A 16,433-nucleotide genomic window follows, 5' to 3' on the forward strand; every position below is an offset into this window, starting at 1 on the left:
CTCAGGACCCTGGGACTGAACACCTCCCTCTGCAACTTGATCCTGGACCTTCTGAAGGCCGGCTCCAGGTGGTGACGGTTGGAAACAATACATCTGCCACGCTGATCATCAACACGGGCCCCTCAGGGGTGTGTGCTTAGTCTACTCCTGTACTCCCTGTTCACCCACGACCATGTGGGCACACAGCACCATCAAGTTTTCTGATGTCACTACGGTGGTAGGTGATGAGACCGCCTACAGGGATGAAGTGAGAGGCCTGGCAACAACCTCTCCCTCAACTTCAGCAAAACAAAGGAGTTGATCGTGGACTACAAGAAGCGGAGGGGCGAGCATGCGCCCATCCACATCGACAGTGCTGTAGTGGAGAAGGTCAAGAGCTTATTATTATTGTATTTTTTTTACAGCTTTTTCTCACCAAGTTCGTGATATCCAATACAGTATCGCTGCAACTCCCATACGGACTAGGAAAAGGCGAAGGTCGAGAGCCAAGCATCCTCCGTAACACGACTGCCAAGCCACACTGCTTATTGACACACTGTTCGCTAAGCCCGGAAGCCAGCCGCAATGATGTCAGAGAGGAAACACTGTCCAACTGGTGACCGTTTCAACATGCATGCGCCCGGCCCACCATAGGAGTCGCTAGAGCGCGAAGGGACAAGGACAACCCCGCCGGACAAACCATTCCCCTAACCCGGACGACGCTGGGCCAAATTGTGCACCGCCTCATGGGTCTCTCGGTCGCGGCCGGCTGCGACACAGCCCGGGATCGAACTGGGATCTGTAGTGACGCCTCTAGCACTGCGATGCAGTGCCTTAGACCACACCGCCACTCGGAAGGCCCAGATCCTCATAAAGTTACATGCATACAGCGGCACCATTGAGAGCATCTTGACTGGCTGCATCACCACTTGGTATGGGTTCTGCACCGCCCTCGATTGCAAGGCGCTACAGAGGGTATATATCACTGGGGCTGAACTCCCTGCCATCCAGAAACTGCATGCAGTGTCAGAGGAAGGCCCAGAATATTGGCACACTTACCAGTAGGGTCAAACTCCTGCAGAGGTGGGACTGTGTTTTTGTCACTCTTGGGTTTCTTGTCTGGGGGGTGGTCCTTGCTGAGAATGCTAAGGGTCCTGGGTACACAAAAACACAGATGGCATGGTGGGTGAGACAGACAGACAGACAGACAGACAGACAGACAGACAGACAGACAGACAGACAGACAGACAGACAGACAGACAGACAGACAGACAGACAGACAGACAGACAGACAGACAGACAGACAGACAGACAGACAGACAGACAGACAGACAGACAGACAGACAGACAGACAGACAGACAGACAGACAGACAGACAGACAGACAGACAGACAGACAGACAGACAGACAGACAGACAGACAGACAGACAGACAGACAGACAGACAGACAGACAGACAGACAGACAGACAGACAGACAGACAGACAGACAGACAGACAGACAGACAGACAGACAGACAGACAGACAGACAGACAGACAGACAGACAGACAGACAGACAGACAGACAGACAGACAGACAGACAGACAGACAGACAGACAGACAGACAGACAGACAGACAGACAGACAGACAGACAGACAGACAGACAGACAGACAGACAGACAGACAGACAGACAGACAGACAGACAGACAGACAGACAGACAGACAGACAGACAGACAGACAGACAGACAGACAGACAGACAGACAGACAGACAGACAGACAGACAGACAGACAGACAGACAGACAGACAGACAGACAGACAGAGACAGACAGACAGACAGACAGACAGACAGACAGACAGACAGACAGACAGACAGACAGACAGACAGACAGACAGACAGACAGACAGACAGACAGACAGACAGACAGACAGACAGACAGACAGACAGACAGACAGACAGACAGACAGACAGACAGACAGACAGACAGACAGACAGACAGACAGACAGACAGACAGACAGACTCGACACATCGGTCTAGACGCATGACAGCTATCATCCAGAAAGTGAGGTCAATACAGGTACTTTAAAGCTTGGACCGAGATATTGAAAACAGGTTCTATCTCAAGGCCATCAGACAGTTAAATAGCCATCACTAGCCGGCCACCACCCAGTCCTGAACTTAGTCACTGTCACTAGCCGGCTACCAATCGGTTACTCATCCCTGCACCTTACAGGCTGCTGCTCTATGTACATAGACATGGAACACTGGTCACTTCAATAATGGAACACTGGTCACTAATAATGTTTACGTACTATACTCCAGACTCCGACATTGCTCGCCATAATATTTCTAAATTTCTTAATTCCATTCGAAACACATTAAGTGTAATCTTAATATGCTGAACAGAGTGTAAGGCGGTATGGGGTCCTAAAGCCTAATCACATCGGGATTAATCCACTCAAAACACAGGGCTGCATCTAATAAGGTTCCATTACGGACACATACCAGGTGTCCCAACTCTTGGGGGCATATGATTTATTTTGTGGTAAGACTTTCTAGTTATACGCAGATATTCATCTGGATGTCACAATTGCAGTCCTTCGTGATTGACAATGTGGACAAAGATTAACGAAACAACTTACCTGGTTGCTTTTTTGGGAACCCTGCAAAAACAAAGTTGAGAAAGAATTAAAAACTATAATAATACTCTTTGTCATTGGTGAAGTACTGTTCTAATTCTATATTGTGATGCCTATTCAGATTTTCTAGACAGGATCATTTTCGCCAACTATATGAAGACTCCTTGGGCCTGTAGAATTTTGACATTCGTGAGGTACAGAAATGTTAAGTCAAGCAACAACTGATTAAGCCTGTACCTGGACTAAAACATGTTCATTAGAGAATTTATTAAAAGTGTTTTCTTAATTCGCTACCACATGTGACTATATTCTACAACTTTTTATTGCCATTGCATTCTACGTCAAGAAAGTTACACAATGAACATACACTACCAGTCAAGTTGACTATTTTCTAGATCGTTGAATAATAATGGTGAAGACATCAAAACTATGAAATAACACTTACGGAATCATGTAGTAACCACAAAAGTGTAAAACAAATCAAAATAAATTTTATATTTGAGATTCTTCAAATAGCCACCCTTTGCCTTGATGACAGCTTTGCACACGCTTGGCATTCTCTCAACCAGCTTCATGAGGTAATCACCTGGAATGCATTTCAATGAATAGGTGTGCCTTCTTAGAAGTTCATTTGTGGAATTTCTTTCCTTCTTAATGTGTTTGATCCAATCAGTTGTGTTGTGAATGTGAAATATAAAATATAGTTGTTTAACACTTTTTGGTTACTACATGATTCCATGTGTGTTATTTCATAGTTTTGATGTCTTCACTATTATTCAACAATGTAGAAAATAGTAAAAAAAAGAAAGAAAAACCCTTGAGTAGGTGTTCTAAAACTGTTGATCGGTAGTGTACATTTTCAGAAACGATATGTATATACAGTAAATGTACAGTTCCGGGGAAACCAGGGCCTGTATTCATAAAGCACCGTAGAGTAGAACTGCTGATCCAGTATTAGGTCCCCCATGTACAGCCGAGATCAGCCCTCCTACTCTGATGCACTTTATGAATACAAGCCCTTGTCTCCCTGGTCATCTGCATGTTTCTGTATACTTAGGTTTGTGTTTCTGGTAGTGATATCCTCAGTGAGCCACAGCCAGCTTCTAACCCCCCTCCCACCTCTAAACCGACTTTGCCAAGTTGCCGCTGGTACTGCCCATAAGATGCTGCTAACCAGTAGAGTGCACTATCATAGGAACATCTGTCATCCTCTGCTTACACAACACATGATCACAACCACCACCATAACTCAGGGGGACCAGAAATGACTTAAGACCAGACCCACTAATTAATTTCATCATAAAACGGGCGGTGGTGTGACGATGCCAACATAAGCCCCATGTCCTCAGGCACCTTCTGGCTCCCAGTTGTTCCACTGGCTGGCATATCAAACACATAGATCCCTACCCTACCCTGATCCCTAAGTCTGACAGATAGGAGGATGGGAGGGATCTCCATATAAATAGCACAGGCCCCCCTCTCTCCCTCTCTCTACCCCTCCACATCCTTCCGCGGGTGGTTTTTGTTTTTGTTGCGGTTCCTTCTCTCAGACAATGGGGCCTGAACTTTGAACAATGGCGTTCACGTCAAAGCCAACTTACTACACTGCAGCATTGTGGGACAGATTCCCGGAAACAGAGGGGGCTTCTGGCAGGGCTCCCATTTCCTGTCCTGAATGTGGGCGGGTGGGGGATGAGAGGGGAGGAGAAGAGGGGGAAAAGGGGAGTGGGTATCTTTAAGAGAAGGCAAGAGGGGTAGGATTTGGAAAATCCTGTGCTAGTACCCAGACTACAGAGCTCGTACATGAAGGTCTCTTTTTGACAGAAAGAAATCACTCAATCACTCATTATGGATGAGATCCATAATATAACATTTACCGAATACACTGTGATACAACACTCCACCGCTACTGCCTTGAATTTGAGAACACCTCTTAATAGTTTAAAAGTTACTTAATTCGACCAAATAGCGCCGTTTATAAAAGGAAATGAACATCATTCAATAAAAAAATCTGACATCAAGCCAGTCATATTGAACCCCTGCCAAATAGAGAGACATGGGATTCACTACTATACTGTCTGAGAACAGGATGAGCTTTTAAACTGGTTCTCCTCTGATGTGCCCTGAGGAGATTAGGACGGGATAGGGGATAGACTGCATGGGTGAGGAAAGACATCATGCACACTGGGTGGTGGCTAACCAGCTAGCTGAGAAGGGGATTAAGCTGATATTTAGACCCTTAAATGCACACTCATTCAAAATTGAGAAAGAGAGGCCTAATTGATATGTTGAAAGCCTGAGGGGAACAATGAACTTGTTATCGTGTTCAAGCTAACAAGGCTGATCAATGGAAAACAAAGATTGATTGCTAGCCTTTAACTATTATCCGTTAGCTTTAGCAGAAGGTTAGGTCCCACTGCAAGTAGCTTTTAATATATTTAGTCTTGTTATAAAATCAATTCCTTTAAGGTAGGAACCATGAGTTTTTACTTACCTAAGTAACAACACAGTGTGGTCAAAGACTAAATAACTTAGTGAGAAAGGGAAAGGGCATACTGTACCTAGTCAGTGGCAAAACTGAATGCATTCAATTGAAAAGTTTCCACCGCATTTAACCCAACCCCTCAATCACAGAGGTGCGGAGGACTGCCTTAATCAATGTCCACGTCATCGGCGCCCAGGGAGCAGTTGTTGCGAGGGTGAACTGCCAAACTACCAGTACAGCGTCAGTGTCAGCATTGATGGAGACAAACCGGGTAAATTCAATATGGATTTACCTCACTATATCACTATTGGATTAGCTGACGTTCCCTTGGCCGGTGAAACGGCCTCTCCCTCTGAAGGCCTCGCCATGACTCTTCTTTGACTTTGGTAGCTAACTCAGCCATCAATCGGTAAGTCTCCGCTCCCTCTACTTTATATCTGTTGTTCTAGACTAGTTTATATTGTTTTGTTCTAGACTAGTTGTTCTCTGGCTTAATACTAAGCTATGTTGACCATGGTGGTTTACATTATAGAGAATAGGTTGGCTTACCGCGTCCTCCATATTACGCCACAACCCGCAAATGTTTTTTCTGCCATCATTTTTCAGAATTCTGATCAGTTTAATGAAAAAATGAAAAAAAAAATAGGAAAGTGAGATGTCACTTTGCATTGGGACTTTTGATGCGTATTCTAATACAAATCCATGTTACATGTGGTTAAGTTTATGCTACCGAGCCTTTAAATTGAATCATCTTTATCAATATTCCATTTAAGTTCTACTTTAACAACAAAAGGCCAAGTTAACACCATCTAGCAAGAGACCACTCAGATATGGACAAGTATGTAGCGAAATAATTGAATGATCCTTCAATTTATTACAGTAAATTACTACCCAAAAGCTAAATAAAATGGGTAAATTAGCAAATATATAGCCTTGGCAGTGCAGCAATGGCTGCCTAATTTTAAATGGCAAGCAAAAAGCATTACTCATGAGACACTGCATGTAAACAGTTCTGTGATTGTCACATCCCATTGCCTCTCTCGTGAAATTACTTGTCTATTTTTCCTATGACCAATGTCGTCAAAGACACTTATTACTACGACATGGAATATTTCAAATTGGAACTTTATCATAGGAAAAACAATGCAAAAAAAGTGTGACAGCTAATGCTATGAAGGAATCATCTTGGCTTCACATCCTCTTTGATGTTACTGACCAACCCCAGTTTTGCACAAGTGGACAAGGTAGAGGGGGAAAAATGAAAACAGCACAAGAGTTCTACAGAAGGATGCACTCGAGGGTGTCCATTTTGTGCCATTCCCATACGTAGAGGATTGAACACCATTCCTGTATGCCTCGAACATGACTACCTCTCTACCTCACTCTTCATTGCAGTTCATCGCTAAAACTGTTACAACAACAAATGGAGTGCCGGAAAGTGCTCTCACTCAGTGGTGCCTGCTAAGCTAAATGAAGCTTCTTGGAAAGTGTGAGTAAGATAACAGGTTTGCCCGGGATACTTGGCACGGGGACACTGTTGTTTTTTAAGATTTCTAAGACAATCAGGTCTATGGAAGAGGTTCAAAACAACACAGAGAAGAGTGGGAAAGTGAGAAAGGGAAGCGGCACTGCAGCGGCAGGACTTGAAACGGTACGTCTTTGGGATATGACCTGATCCCTTTCGATGTAGACAAGCTACAGGGCCAGAGAGGCTTAGGGGTCATTCCACTTCAAAAAGCAAAAGAATGAGGACTTCCCATCTCAAATTGTTCTGAACTTGTTTCTTTAGTTAGAAATAGATAAGATCAGCATTTCAGCAACATTATTTTGGTTAAATATAATTTGATCTGAGAAATTAAGCTAATTTATTGCAACCAAATTGGCCATTTTAATTTATAGGATTCATATAACATTAAATAAATATAGTACCTAACATTCGATTTTGACAAAACGTCATCCTAACAATGAATTAAAAAAAAAAAAGTAAATAGCCACCCACGGACCCCCCACACCAAGCAAAACCCAACGGCCAGTATACAGGATCATTTCTCTGTTTGACAAGTAGTATGAAGCTACGGCTTGGAGTATTATTTATTCATTCTATGTATTGTATTCTCTGTGAAGTTTATGTTTTTTTCACTGTTCAGAGAAATTAGCCATTGAAGTCTCCTGCACCCAGAGTTGGCCCAGTATTCAACAGGACGTTTACTCATGTTGAATTCTGTATTTTCTCCCCGGTTTCGTATCTTTTCTACAGGGCTGTAACCCTTTATTTTGTCGTTTGCAAGTAAAGGCAATGAACATTGAAAAGCGTGTGGATAATCCTTGTTAAGTTACCACAGGTAAAATGGTAAATGTCACTAATCACATAATTTCCTAATCATTTCATACAAATAAATACATAATGGTTTATAATTATATTATTTTATTAGGTTTTTCAGAACATTTTAGTCACTTTCCCATTTCCCCATCTAATTTTGGGGCTTCATATGAGAATTGTACCATAGGGATAGCCCTCTCAGAGAGCTGCCACTTGTTGGACTATTCAAGGAGAACTGGGTTGAAGCATTAGGTTGCTAAGAAAATGACAAACTAAATTGCTTTCATGGAGGACTGATATGTTAGAATAACCACACAATTTATTTTCATCATGAGCAAAAGCTATTGGTTTTCTACCTAAAGTTGCAAAGAAAATGTTGTGATACATTTGATAAACACAAGAGACCTGAAAAATGGACAAAAGGCCAGTAGAAGGAAAAGGGCATCTAGTGGGCGAAACCTGGTAATTTCACTTAACCCCCTAATAGTGCTGAGCGATTAGTGCTTTTTGAAGTGGGTTCGGTTTCAGTTAGGTTTTAGATAATCAGTTTTTGATTTTAGTTTTGATTTTAAACAATAAATGTATTATGTGGGTTGAATGCTGTAACAATACAACAATTCATGGTATTGACTGCCAATTACTATCACTTATTAGGGCTCTAACAACTTATTCACATTACTTTAAATATTTTGGTTGTGCATATTAGATATTTGTTTTTAGTATGACGATGACTTTGTAAGTTAATTAATACAAACTCAATAAAGCATCCTATATTCACACAACTTTAATAACATATTTCAGTTGTCGTGTATATTTCAAAAAATATTTGATAACTTATTTCATTCCAAATCATAATCTCTGCTCAGGCAATAGCAGCCAGCCAGCCATCGATCTCTGTGCTCTCAAAAGAGTCATCCTATTCAGGCTTGTAGCCCAGCTGGTTAGCTGCCTGCTGTCTGACAGAATCACTATTTCAGTAGTTATTCAAAGTAGTGTAACAACCCTGGGTTTATAAGCGCAGAAACCGTCCCTGCCGCACGAGCATGCTTTTGCGGCACAGTCGATAGCGCGCCTGACCTCGGGCTCAAAGGTCGAGGGTTCGAGGCCTGCTCCCTGCCTGTTTCATTACATTGGTGTCAGAAGTGCTCCTTTATGATCTAGTCAGGTCATTACAGTAGATAAGACTTTTAAGACTGCTGAATAACAACTATCAATAAATGAGATGTATTGTCGGGCAGAGATACCTAAGAAACTTCTCTATAGCCCTTGTTCGCGATGCATTCCTTCCCACTCCCTCCCTCCCTTCTTTTCCGTGTCTGGCTTGCCCCACAGGCTTGTCCATGCAATAACCAATGAAAATAGGCAGCTGTAGGCACAATGGATTCTGGTCAATATAGTTAATTAACAGATCTTCTGCACTAACTATGACTACTATTGACCTGTTGAAAATTACACCTTCCTATAACATCCCACAGTTCATGCTTGATTTGTGCGTTGAGCTCACAGGGAAAAAAACTAAATGGAATTAAAATAATCAATTAGTTATTTAAAAAACAAAAGTAAACTGATGTTTCGGCTAATCTCTCAGCACTAACCCCTAGAGTTGATTGACGCACCCGGACGGACATCACACGGTGACGCTTTTTGAAATTTGAATGGCTCCCTGTGTGTTTATGCTAGAGACGTACCGTTTTGTGCAGTGGCAGTAGCTCAATCCCCTCTTTCCACCGATTTAAAACTTCCATAACATGGGGCTTGTGAAAGCTGTGTTTTTCTACAAGAAAATCATCAGGAAATAGTCTGTAAATTCCTAACCTTTTCAGCTAAACTAATGAGTCACCACCATCAAAAGATACCTCACATGAACTGTTTTACTCTATGACAAGTTTTACGGCAGTCGTCTGATCTCCGTTGTGGATGTCCTAATTTCGAAGGTGTCTTCTCACAAAGCCAACTGTCCAGACTAAACCGTTTGAACTACAAACCAATATCGAAAGGGCAGACTCTGACAAACATGAAGGTGTCGGTTGTTTTTGCTCTATGACTCACGGCTTCTGGGGAGTCATCTGAATGTAACTTCTTAACTCTCTCAGATATAGAACAAACACTTCAAAACCCTATTTCTTGTGATGTATTATGATCTGTTTTGCCATGTACAAATGTGTTATTCAATGGCGTTTCTATCGACTATAGCAGTAACCGCCAAATTAACCTACAAGGGTCCTAAAATTCTAAATCAAATGGCTAAATTATCCATTTTATGACGATCTTAGAACAATTATATACAGTTGGGCAAAAAATTATTTAATCAGCCACCAATTGTGCAAGTTCTCCCACTTAAAAATATGAGAGAGGCCTGTAATTTTCATCATATGTACACTTCAACTATGACTGACAAATTGAGACAAAATGACAAAATCCGGAAAATCACATTGTAGGATTTTTAATGAATTTATTTGCAAATTATGGTGGAAAATATGTATTTGGTCACCTACAAACAAGCAAGATTTCTGGCTCTCACAGACCTGTAACTTCTTCCTCTGTCCTACACTCGTTACCTGTATTAATGGCACCTGTTTGAACTTGTTATCAGTATAAAAGACACCTGTCCACAACCTCAAACAGTCACACTCCAAACTCCACTATGGCCAAGACCAAAGAGCTGTCAAAGGACACCAGAAACAAAATTGTAGACCTGCACCAGGCTGGGAAGACTGAATCTGCAATAGGTAAGCAGCTTGGTTTGAAGAAATCAACTGTGGGAGCAATTATTAGGAAATGGAAGACACTGATAATCTCCCTCGATCTGGGGCTCCACGCAAGATCTCACCCCGTGTGGTCAAAATGATCACAATAACTGTGAGCAAAAATCCCAGAACCACACGGGGGGACCTAGTGAATGACCTGCAGAGAGCTGGGACCAAAGTAACAAAGCCTACCATCAGTAACACAATATGCCGCCAGGGACTCAAATCCTGCAATGCCAGACGTATCCCCCTGCTTAAGCCAGTACATGTCCAGGCCCGTCTGAAGTTCGCTAGAGAGCATTTGGATGATCCAGAAGAAGATTGGGAGAATGTCATACAGGAGAATGTCATATGGTCAGATGAAACCAAAATATAACTTTTTGGTAAAAACTCAACTCGTCGTGTTTGGAGAACAAAGAATGCTGAGTTGCATCCAAAGAACACCATACCTACTGTGAAGCATGGGGGTGGAAATATCATGCTTTGGGGCTATTATTCTGCAAAGGGACCAGGACAACTGATCCGTGTAAAGGAAAGAATGAATGGGGCCATGTATCGTGAGATTTTGAGTGAAAACCTCCTTCCATCAGCAAGGGCATTGAAGATGAAACGTGTCTGGATCTTTCAGCATGACAATGATCCCAAACACACTGCCCGGGCAACGAAGGAGTGGCTCCGTAAGAAGCATTTCAAGGTCCTGGAGTGGCCTAGCCAGTCTCCAGATCTCAACCCCATAGAAAATCTTTGGAGGGAGTTGAAAGTCTGTGTTGCCCAGCAACAGCCGCAAAACATCACTGCTCTAGAGGAGATCTGCATGGAGGAATGGGCCAAAATACCAGCAACAGTGTGTGAAAACCTTGTGAAGACTTACAGAAAACATTTGACCTCTGTCATTGCCCACAAAAGGTATATAACAAAGTATTGAGATAAACTTTTGTTATTGACCAAATCCTTATTTTCCACCATAATTTGCAAATAAATGCATTAAAAATCCTACAATGTGATTTTCTGGAATTCTTTTTCTCATTTTGTCTGTCATAGTTGAAGTGTACCTATGTGGGAGAACTTGCACAATTGGTGGCTGACTAACTGCTTTTTTGCCCCACTGTATGTTATCTTAGTAGATATTAAGTTGGTTTAGTTGTCACGATCGTCGTAAGAAGCGGACCAAAGCGCAGCGTGAATGCATCATTTTAATGGATGATGAAAACACGAAGTAAACTGAACAAAACAATAAATGAACAACGACCATGAAGCTATATAGCGCATCAGAATATTTCTACTACTGTACATTGTATTTTAGTTACACTGTTTACACACACGGCAAATGTATTTATGCACTAGATTCTTGACATATCTACAGCTGTACATATAATTCTTAGCTGATCTTCTGTAAATCCTCCCGGCCTACATCAGTATTTTGTTCCCTTACATTTGAATTATTTGACATTTTACTGTATTGTCAGGAGCTTGTTACATAAGCATTTCGCTTCACCTGTTAGAACACCGCTAAACTGATAGAACTGTTAGAACACCGCTAAACAAATAGCACTGTAGCAGTAATCAAATTCAATCTATACATATGTGCACCGTGAGAATCCAGTGCATAAATAAATATGCAGTGTCTATAAACAGTGTAACTAAAATACAATGTACAGCAGTAGAAATATTATGATGCGCTACGTTGGGGATAAAGCATTGAAATACACCGTGTGAAATGGGACACGACCAGTAGTTCAAAGTCTCTATAGCATGGGACAGCAGCGTTGTCTGAGTGTGTGTGTGTGTGTGTGAATGTGAGTGCATGTGCGTGTGTTTGTGAGAATGAGGTGTGTGTGTGTGATTGCTTGCTTGCATTCGTGTATTGTGTGAGTGAGTGAGTGTGCATCACCTGGTAGAAGGCTAGTGATGCTTGTTTTGATTTGACCTGGGCTTGTGAGATAAGACAACTCGTCTAGAACACACTGCCTCCTCCAATGAATACACCAGAACACAGAACAGTCTGACCAACAACAGAGAGCATTTGGAGAGAGAGGGAGAGAGAAGAGAGAAAGAAAAATCTGGCATATCTGTCTATGCTCAGAGAAAAGCTAACTCTAGGCAAAGACCTAAAAGAGCAAAATGTCATAATCAGATTAGTATGACTATGACCGTCATTTATCAACGTCAGCCCGACTGCTCATATCAATAAACCCTTCTTTCTACGTAACTCCAGTACCTACTACCTAGACAGACAGACGTCATCACTATCAATTGCTGCCAGCTTATTTGTCACGTTCTGACCTTAGTTCCTTTGTTTTGTCTTTTGTTTTAGTATGGTCAGGGCGTGAGTTGGGTGGGTTGTCTATGTTAGTTTTTCAATGATTTGCTATTTCTGTGTTTGGCCTGGTATGGTTCTCAATCAGAGGCAGCTGTCAATCGTTGTCCCTGATTGAGAACCATATTTAGGCAGCCTGTTTTCCATTGTGTTTAGTGGGTGGTTGTTTTCTGTCTTTGTGTGTCTGCACCAGACAGAACTGTTTCGGTTGTTTTCTTTGTTGTTTTGTTATTCAGTGTTCAGTTTACATTAAAAAAGATGAACACGTATCACACTGCGCATTGGTCCTCACCTTCTTCCCAAGACAGCAGTTACATTATTAACAACTGTTAGAATGGACAAGGAGTTGTGTAGCACTCAGGTGCAGGTGGCACTTTGAGCTACTGGAGAAGCACTATATAAATCCTATTTGTTCTTATTATATACACATTTTAATGCATTGTTGTAGCACAGGAAGTCTGCGACTGAAACACGAGCATATTCAACTCAAGGCTGTCAATAATATTATTGCTGTAAAGTCTGTAAAGATTGTATATTGTACATTGCCACATCATGAATAAAGAAACTATAGTTGGGGGGGTAGAAAGTTCATGGAAAATAGTTCAAGTGAGTTCAAGAGAAGCTCCAGGCAGAGAGATGCCATGCAGTTCCGAGGCTCCTGACGGCAGTGAACTCTTCAAAGCACTGCAGACCGAACACTCCTCTGGTCAAAGTATATAATCAAGAGAGAGAAAGTGAGAGAGAGAGACAGAGAGAGAGAAAGGGGGAGATAAAAGAGAGAAAGCGGGAGAAAAAAAGAGAACACGAAAGAGATTAAGACCTAGAGAGAGGGAGCGGAGAGAGAGAATATCCTACCAACGGGACATCAAAAACTGTAATATCCTATGTTTCACGGAATCGTGGCTGAATGATGTCAAGGATATTAAGCTAGCGGGATATACACTGCACCGGCAAGATAGAACAGCACACTCTGGTAAGACGAGGGGGGTGGTCTGTGCATATTTGTAAACAACAGCTGGTGCATGAAATCCAAGGAAGTCTCTAGATTTTGCTTGCATGAAGTAGAGTATATTATGATAAATTGCAGGCCACACACACTACTTGCCTAGAAAGATTTCAGCTATACTTTTCATGGCTGTTTATTTACCATCACAGACAGATGCTGGCACTAAGACTGCACTCAGTCAGCTGTAACAGGAAATCACTCACCCAGAGGCGGCGCTCCTAGTGGTTGGAGACATTAATGCAGGGAAACTTAAATCAGTTCTACCAAAGTTATAGCAACATGTTAAATGTGCAACCAGGGGGGAAAAAAATTCTAGAGCACCTGTACTTCACACACAGAGACGCGTACAAATCGCTCCCTCGCCCTATATTTGGTAAATCCGACCACAACTCTATCCTCCTGATTCCTACTTACAAGCAAATATTCAAGCAGGAAGCACCAGTGGCTCGGTCTATAAAAGAAAGTGGTCAGATGATGCAGATGCTAAACTACAGGACTGTTTTGCTATCACAGACTGGAACATGTTCCGGGATTCTTCCGATGACATTGAGGAGAACAACACATCGGTCAGTGGCTTTATCAATAAGTGCATCAAGGACGTCGTCCCCACAGTGACTGTACGTACATACCCCAACCAGAAGCCATTGATTACAGGCAACATCCGCACTGAGCTAAAGGGTAGAGCTGCCGCTTTCAAGGTGCGGGACACTAACCCGGAAGCATACAAGAAATCCAGCTACGCCCTGCGACGAACCATCAAACAGGCAAAGCGTCAATACAGGGCTAAGATTGAATCATACTACACCTGCTCCGGCGTTCGTCTTATGTGGCAAGGCTTGCAAACTATGACAGACTACAAAGGGAAGCACAGCCACGAGCTATCCAGTGACACGAGCCTACCAGATAAGCTAAATCACTTCTATGTTTGCTTCGAGGCAAGCAACACTGAGGCATGCATGAGAGCATCAGCTGTTCCGGGTGACTGTGTGATCACGCTCTCCGTAGCCGACGTGAGTAAGACCTTTAAAAAGGTCAACATACACAAGACTGCGGGGCCAGACGGAAGTGTGCTCCGGGCATGTGTTGACCAACTGGAAAGTGTCTTCACTGACATTTTCAAAATGTTACTGATTGAGTCTGTAATACCAACATGTTTCAAGCAGACCACCATAGTCCCTGTGCCCAAGAACACACAGGCAACCTGCCTAAATGACTATAGACCCGTAGCACTCACGTCTGTAGCCATGAAGTGCTTTGAAAGGTTGGTAATGGCTCACATCAACACCATTAAACCAGAAACCCTAGACCCACTCCAATTTGCATACCGCCCAAAAAGATCCACAGATGATGTCATCTCTATTGCACTCCACACTGCCCTTTCCCACCTGGACAAAAGGAACACTTACATGAGAATGCTATTAATTGACTACAGCTCAGCGTTCAACACCATAGTACCCTCAAATCGCATCTCTAAGCTAAGGATCCTGGGACTAAACACCTCCTTCTGCAACTGGATCCTGGACTTCCTGACAGGCCGCCCCCAGGTGGTGAGGGTAGGTAGCAACATGTCTGCCAAGCTGATCCTCAACACTGGAGCTCCCCAGGGGTGCGTGCTCAGTCCCCTCCTGTACTCCCTGTTCACCCACGACCGCATGGCCAGGCACGACTTCAACACCATCATTAAGAGCCTGCTACATTATACAGAGTCCGGACAAGGTCAAGTCAGAGAAAATATAAAGAGACAAAGACAAAAACATGTTCCACCAGTGAAGTCTGAGAACCCAACTATCACCCTGATTACCGCCGTACCCCCCCTTCTATCCGAGAACAAAAGCAAACCTGATGCTGATTTCTACATCAAACAAGCGGTGGAACAGGCATGTGTGTCTGATGATGAAAGGTGGCAGCTATCCCAGATGTTGGACGTGAACAGTGAGGTCTGTACTCTTACACTCGGCCGTACAACCGTCTTCAAACACAAAATCTCTACCCGGCATGAGGTCCCCATTAAGCAGCGTCCCTACAGGCTGTCCCCCGCCAAACTGGCAATTCTCAATGAACAGCTCAAAAGCATGTTGGAGAATGGAATTGTGGAACCTTCTTTTTCCGAATGGGCTTCTCCGGTTGTCCCGATTCCTAAGAAAGATGGTGGATATCGATTCTGTGTGGACTACAGGAAGCCGAATGCCATAACAGAAAGCGATGCCTACCCTCTACCAAACATAAATGACATACTTTACTATTGTAAAGTGACTGTTCTACTGGATGTCATAAGGTGAATGCACCAATTTGTAAGTCGCTCTGGATAAGAGCGTCTGCTAAATGACTTAAATGTAAATGTAATACTGGAATCTCTGGCAGGAGCATACATCTTTAGTAATCTGGATCTGAACAGTGGCTATTGGCAGGTGTCAATGGATCCCGCTAGTCAGGACAAGACTGCCTTTGTCACGCCTGCTGGTTTGTACTCATAAAGTCATGCCTTTGGTTTGAAGAATGCTCCAGCAACCTTCCAACGGTTGATGGAGACTGTCCTGGGAGATTTGAGGGGTAGAAATTGTCTTGTGTATCTGGATGACATCATAATCTACTCCTCCTCTGTCGCGGATCATCTGCAAGACATTCAGTCCGTCTTCGACAGACTAAAAGCTGCAGGTTTGACCTTGAAGAAGTGTAGTTTCTGTCTGCCAGAACTCAAGTTCCTTGGTCATGTGGTTAATGCTGAAGGTATCCATGCAGATCCAGCCAAAGTTGCAGCCGTGCAGGAATTCCCAATTCCCACATCCCTCAAGGCTGTTCAGCGGTTTCTGGGTATGGCTGGATGGTACCACAGGTTTGTGCCTGATTTTTCAAAGGTAGCCGAACCCCTCAACCACCTTAAGAAGAAAGGTGTGAAATTCCAATGGACCTCTGCATGCCAAGGTGCATTTGAAGCACTCAGAAACAGTATAATTACT

The 16,433-nt window shown here is 43.0% G+C and overlaps 1 protein-coding gene across 5 annotated transcripts in view; it reads right to left on the bottom strand.

Annotated features, from left to right (window-relative positions):
• LOC118390932 (rho guanine nucleotide exchange factor 12-like) overlaps window positions 1-16,433 on the bottom strand; it is a 149,126-nt gene that overhangs the window by 76,651 nt on the left and 56,042 nt on the right. For all 5 annotated transcript variants that reach the window (XM_035781784.2, XM_035781782.2, XM_035781781.2 and 2 more), the window contains exons 2-3: window positions 2,605-2,625; window positions 1,039-1,133 (exon numbers count right to left, since the gene is read on the bottom strand). Coding sequence is in view for 2 of the 5 variants with exons in the window: in XM_035781782.2 (XP_035637675.1) it covers window positions 1,039-1,133; window positions 2,605-2,625 (116 nt within the window). In the remaining 3 variants the exon portion in view is untranslated. The remainder of the gene's footprint in view (window positions 1-1,038; window positions 1,134-2,604; window positions 2,626-16,433) is intronic.

The sequence above is a fragment of the Oncorhynchus keta genome, chromosome 12 (assembly GCF_023373465.1).
Source record: "Oncorhynchus keta strain PuntledgeMale-10-30-2019 chromosome 12, Oket_V2, whole genome shotgun sequence".
Lineage (NCBI taxonomy): Eukaryota > Metazoa > Chordata > Actinopteri > Salmoniformes > Salmonidae > Oncorhynchus > Oncorhynchus keta.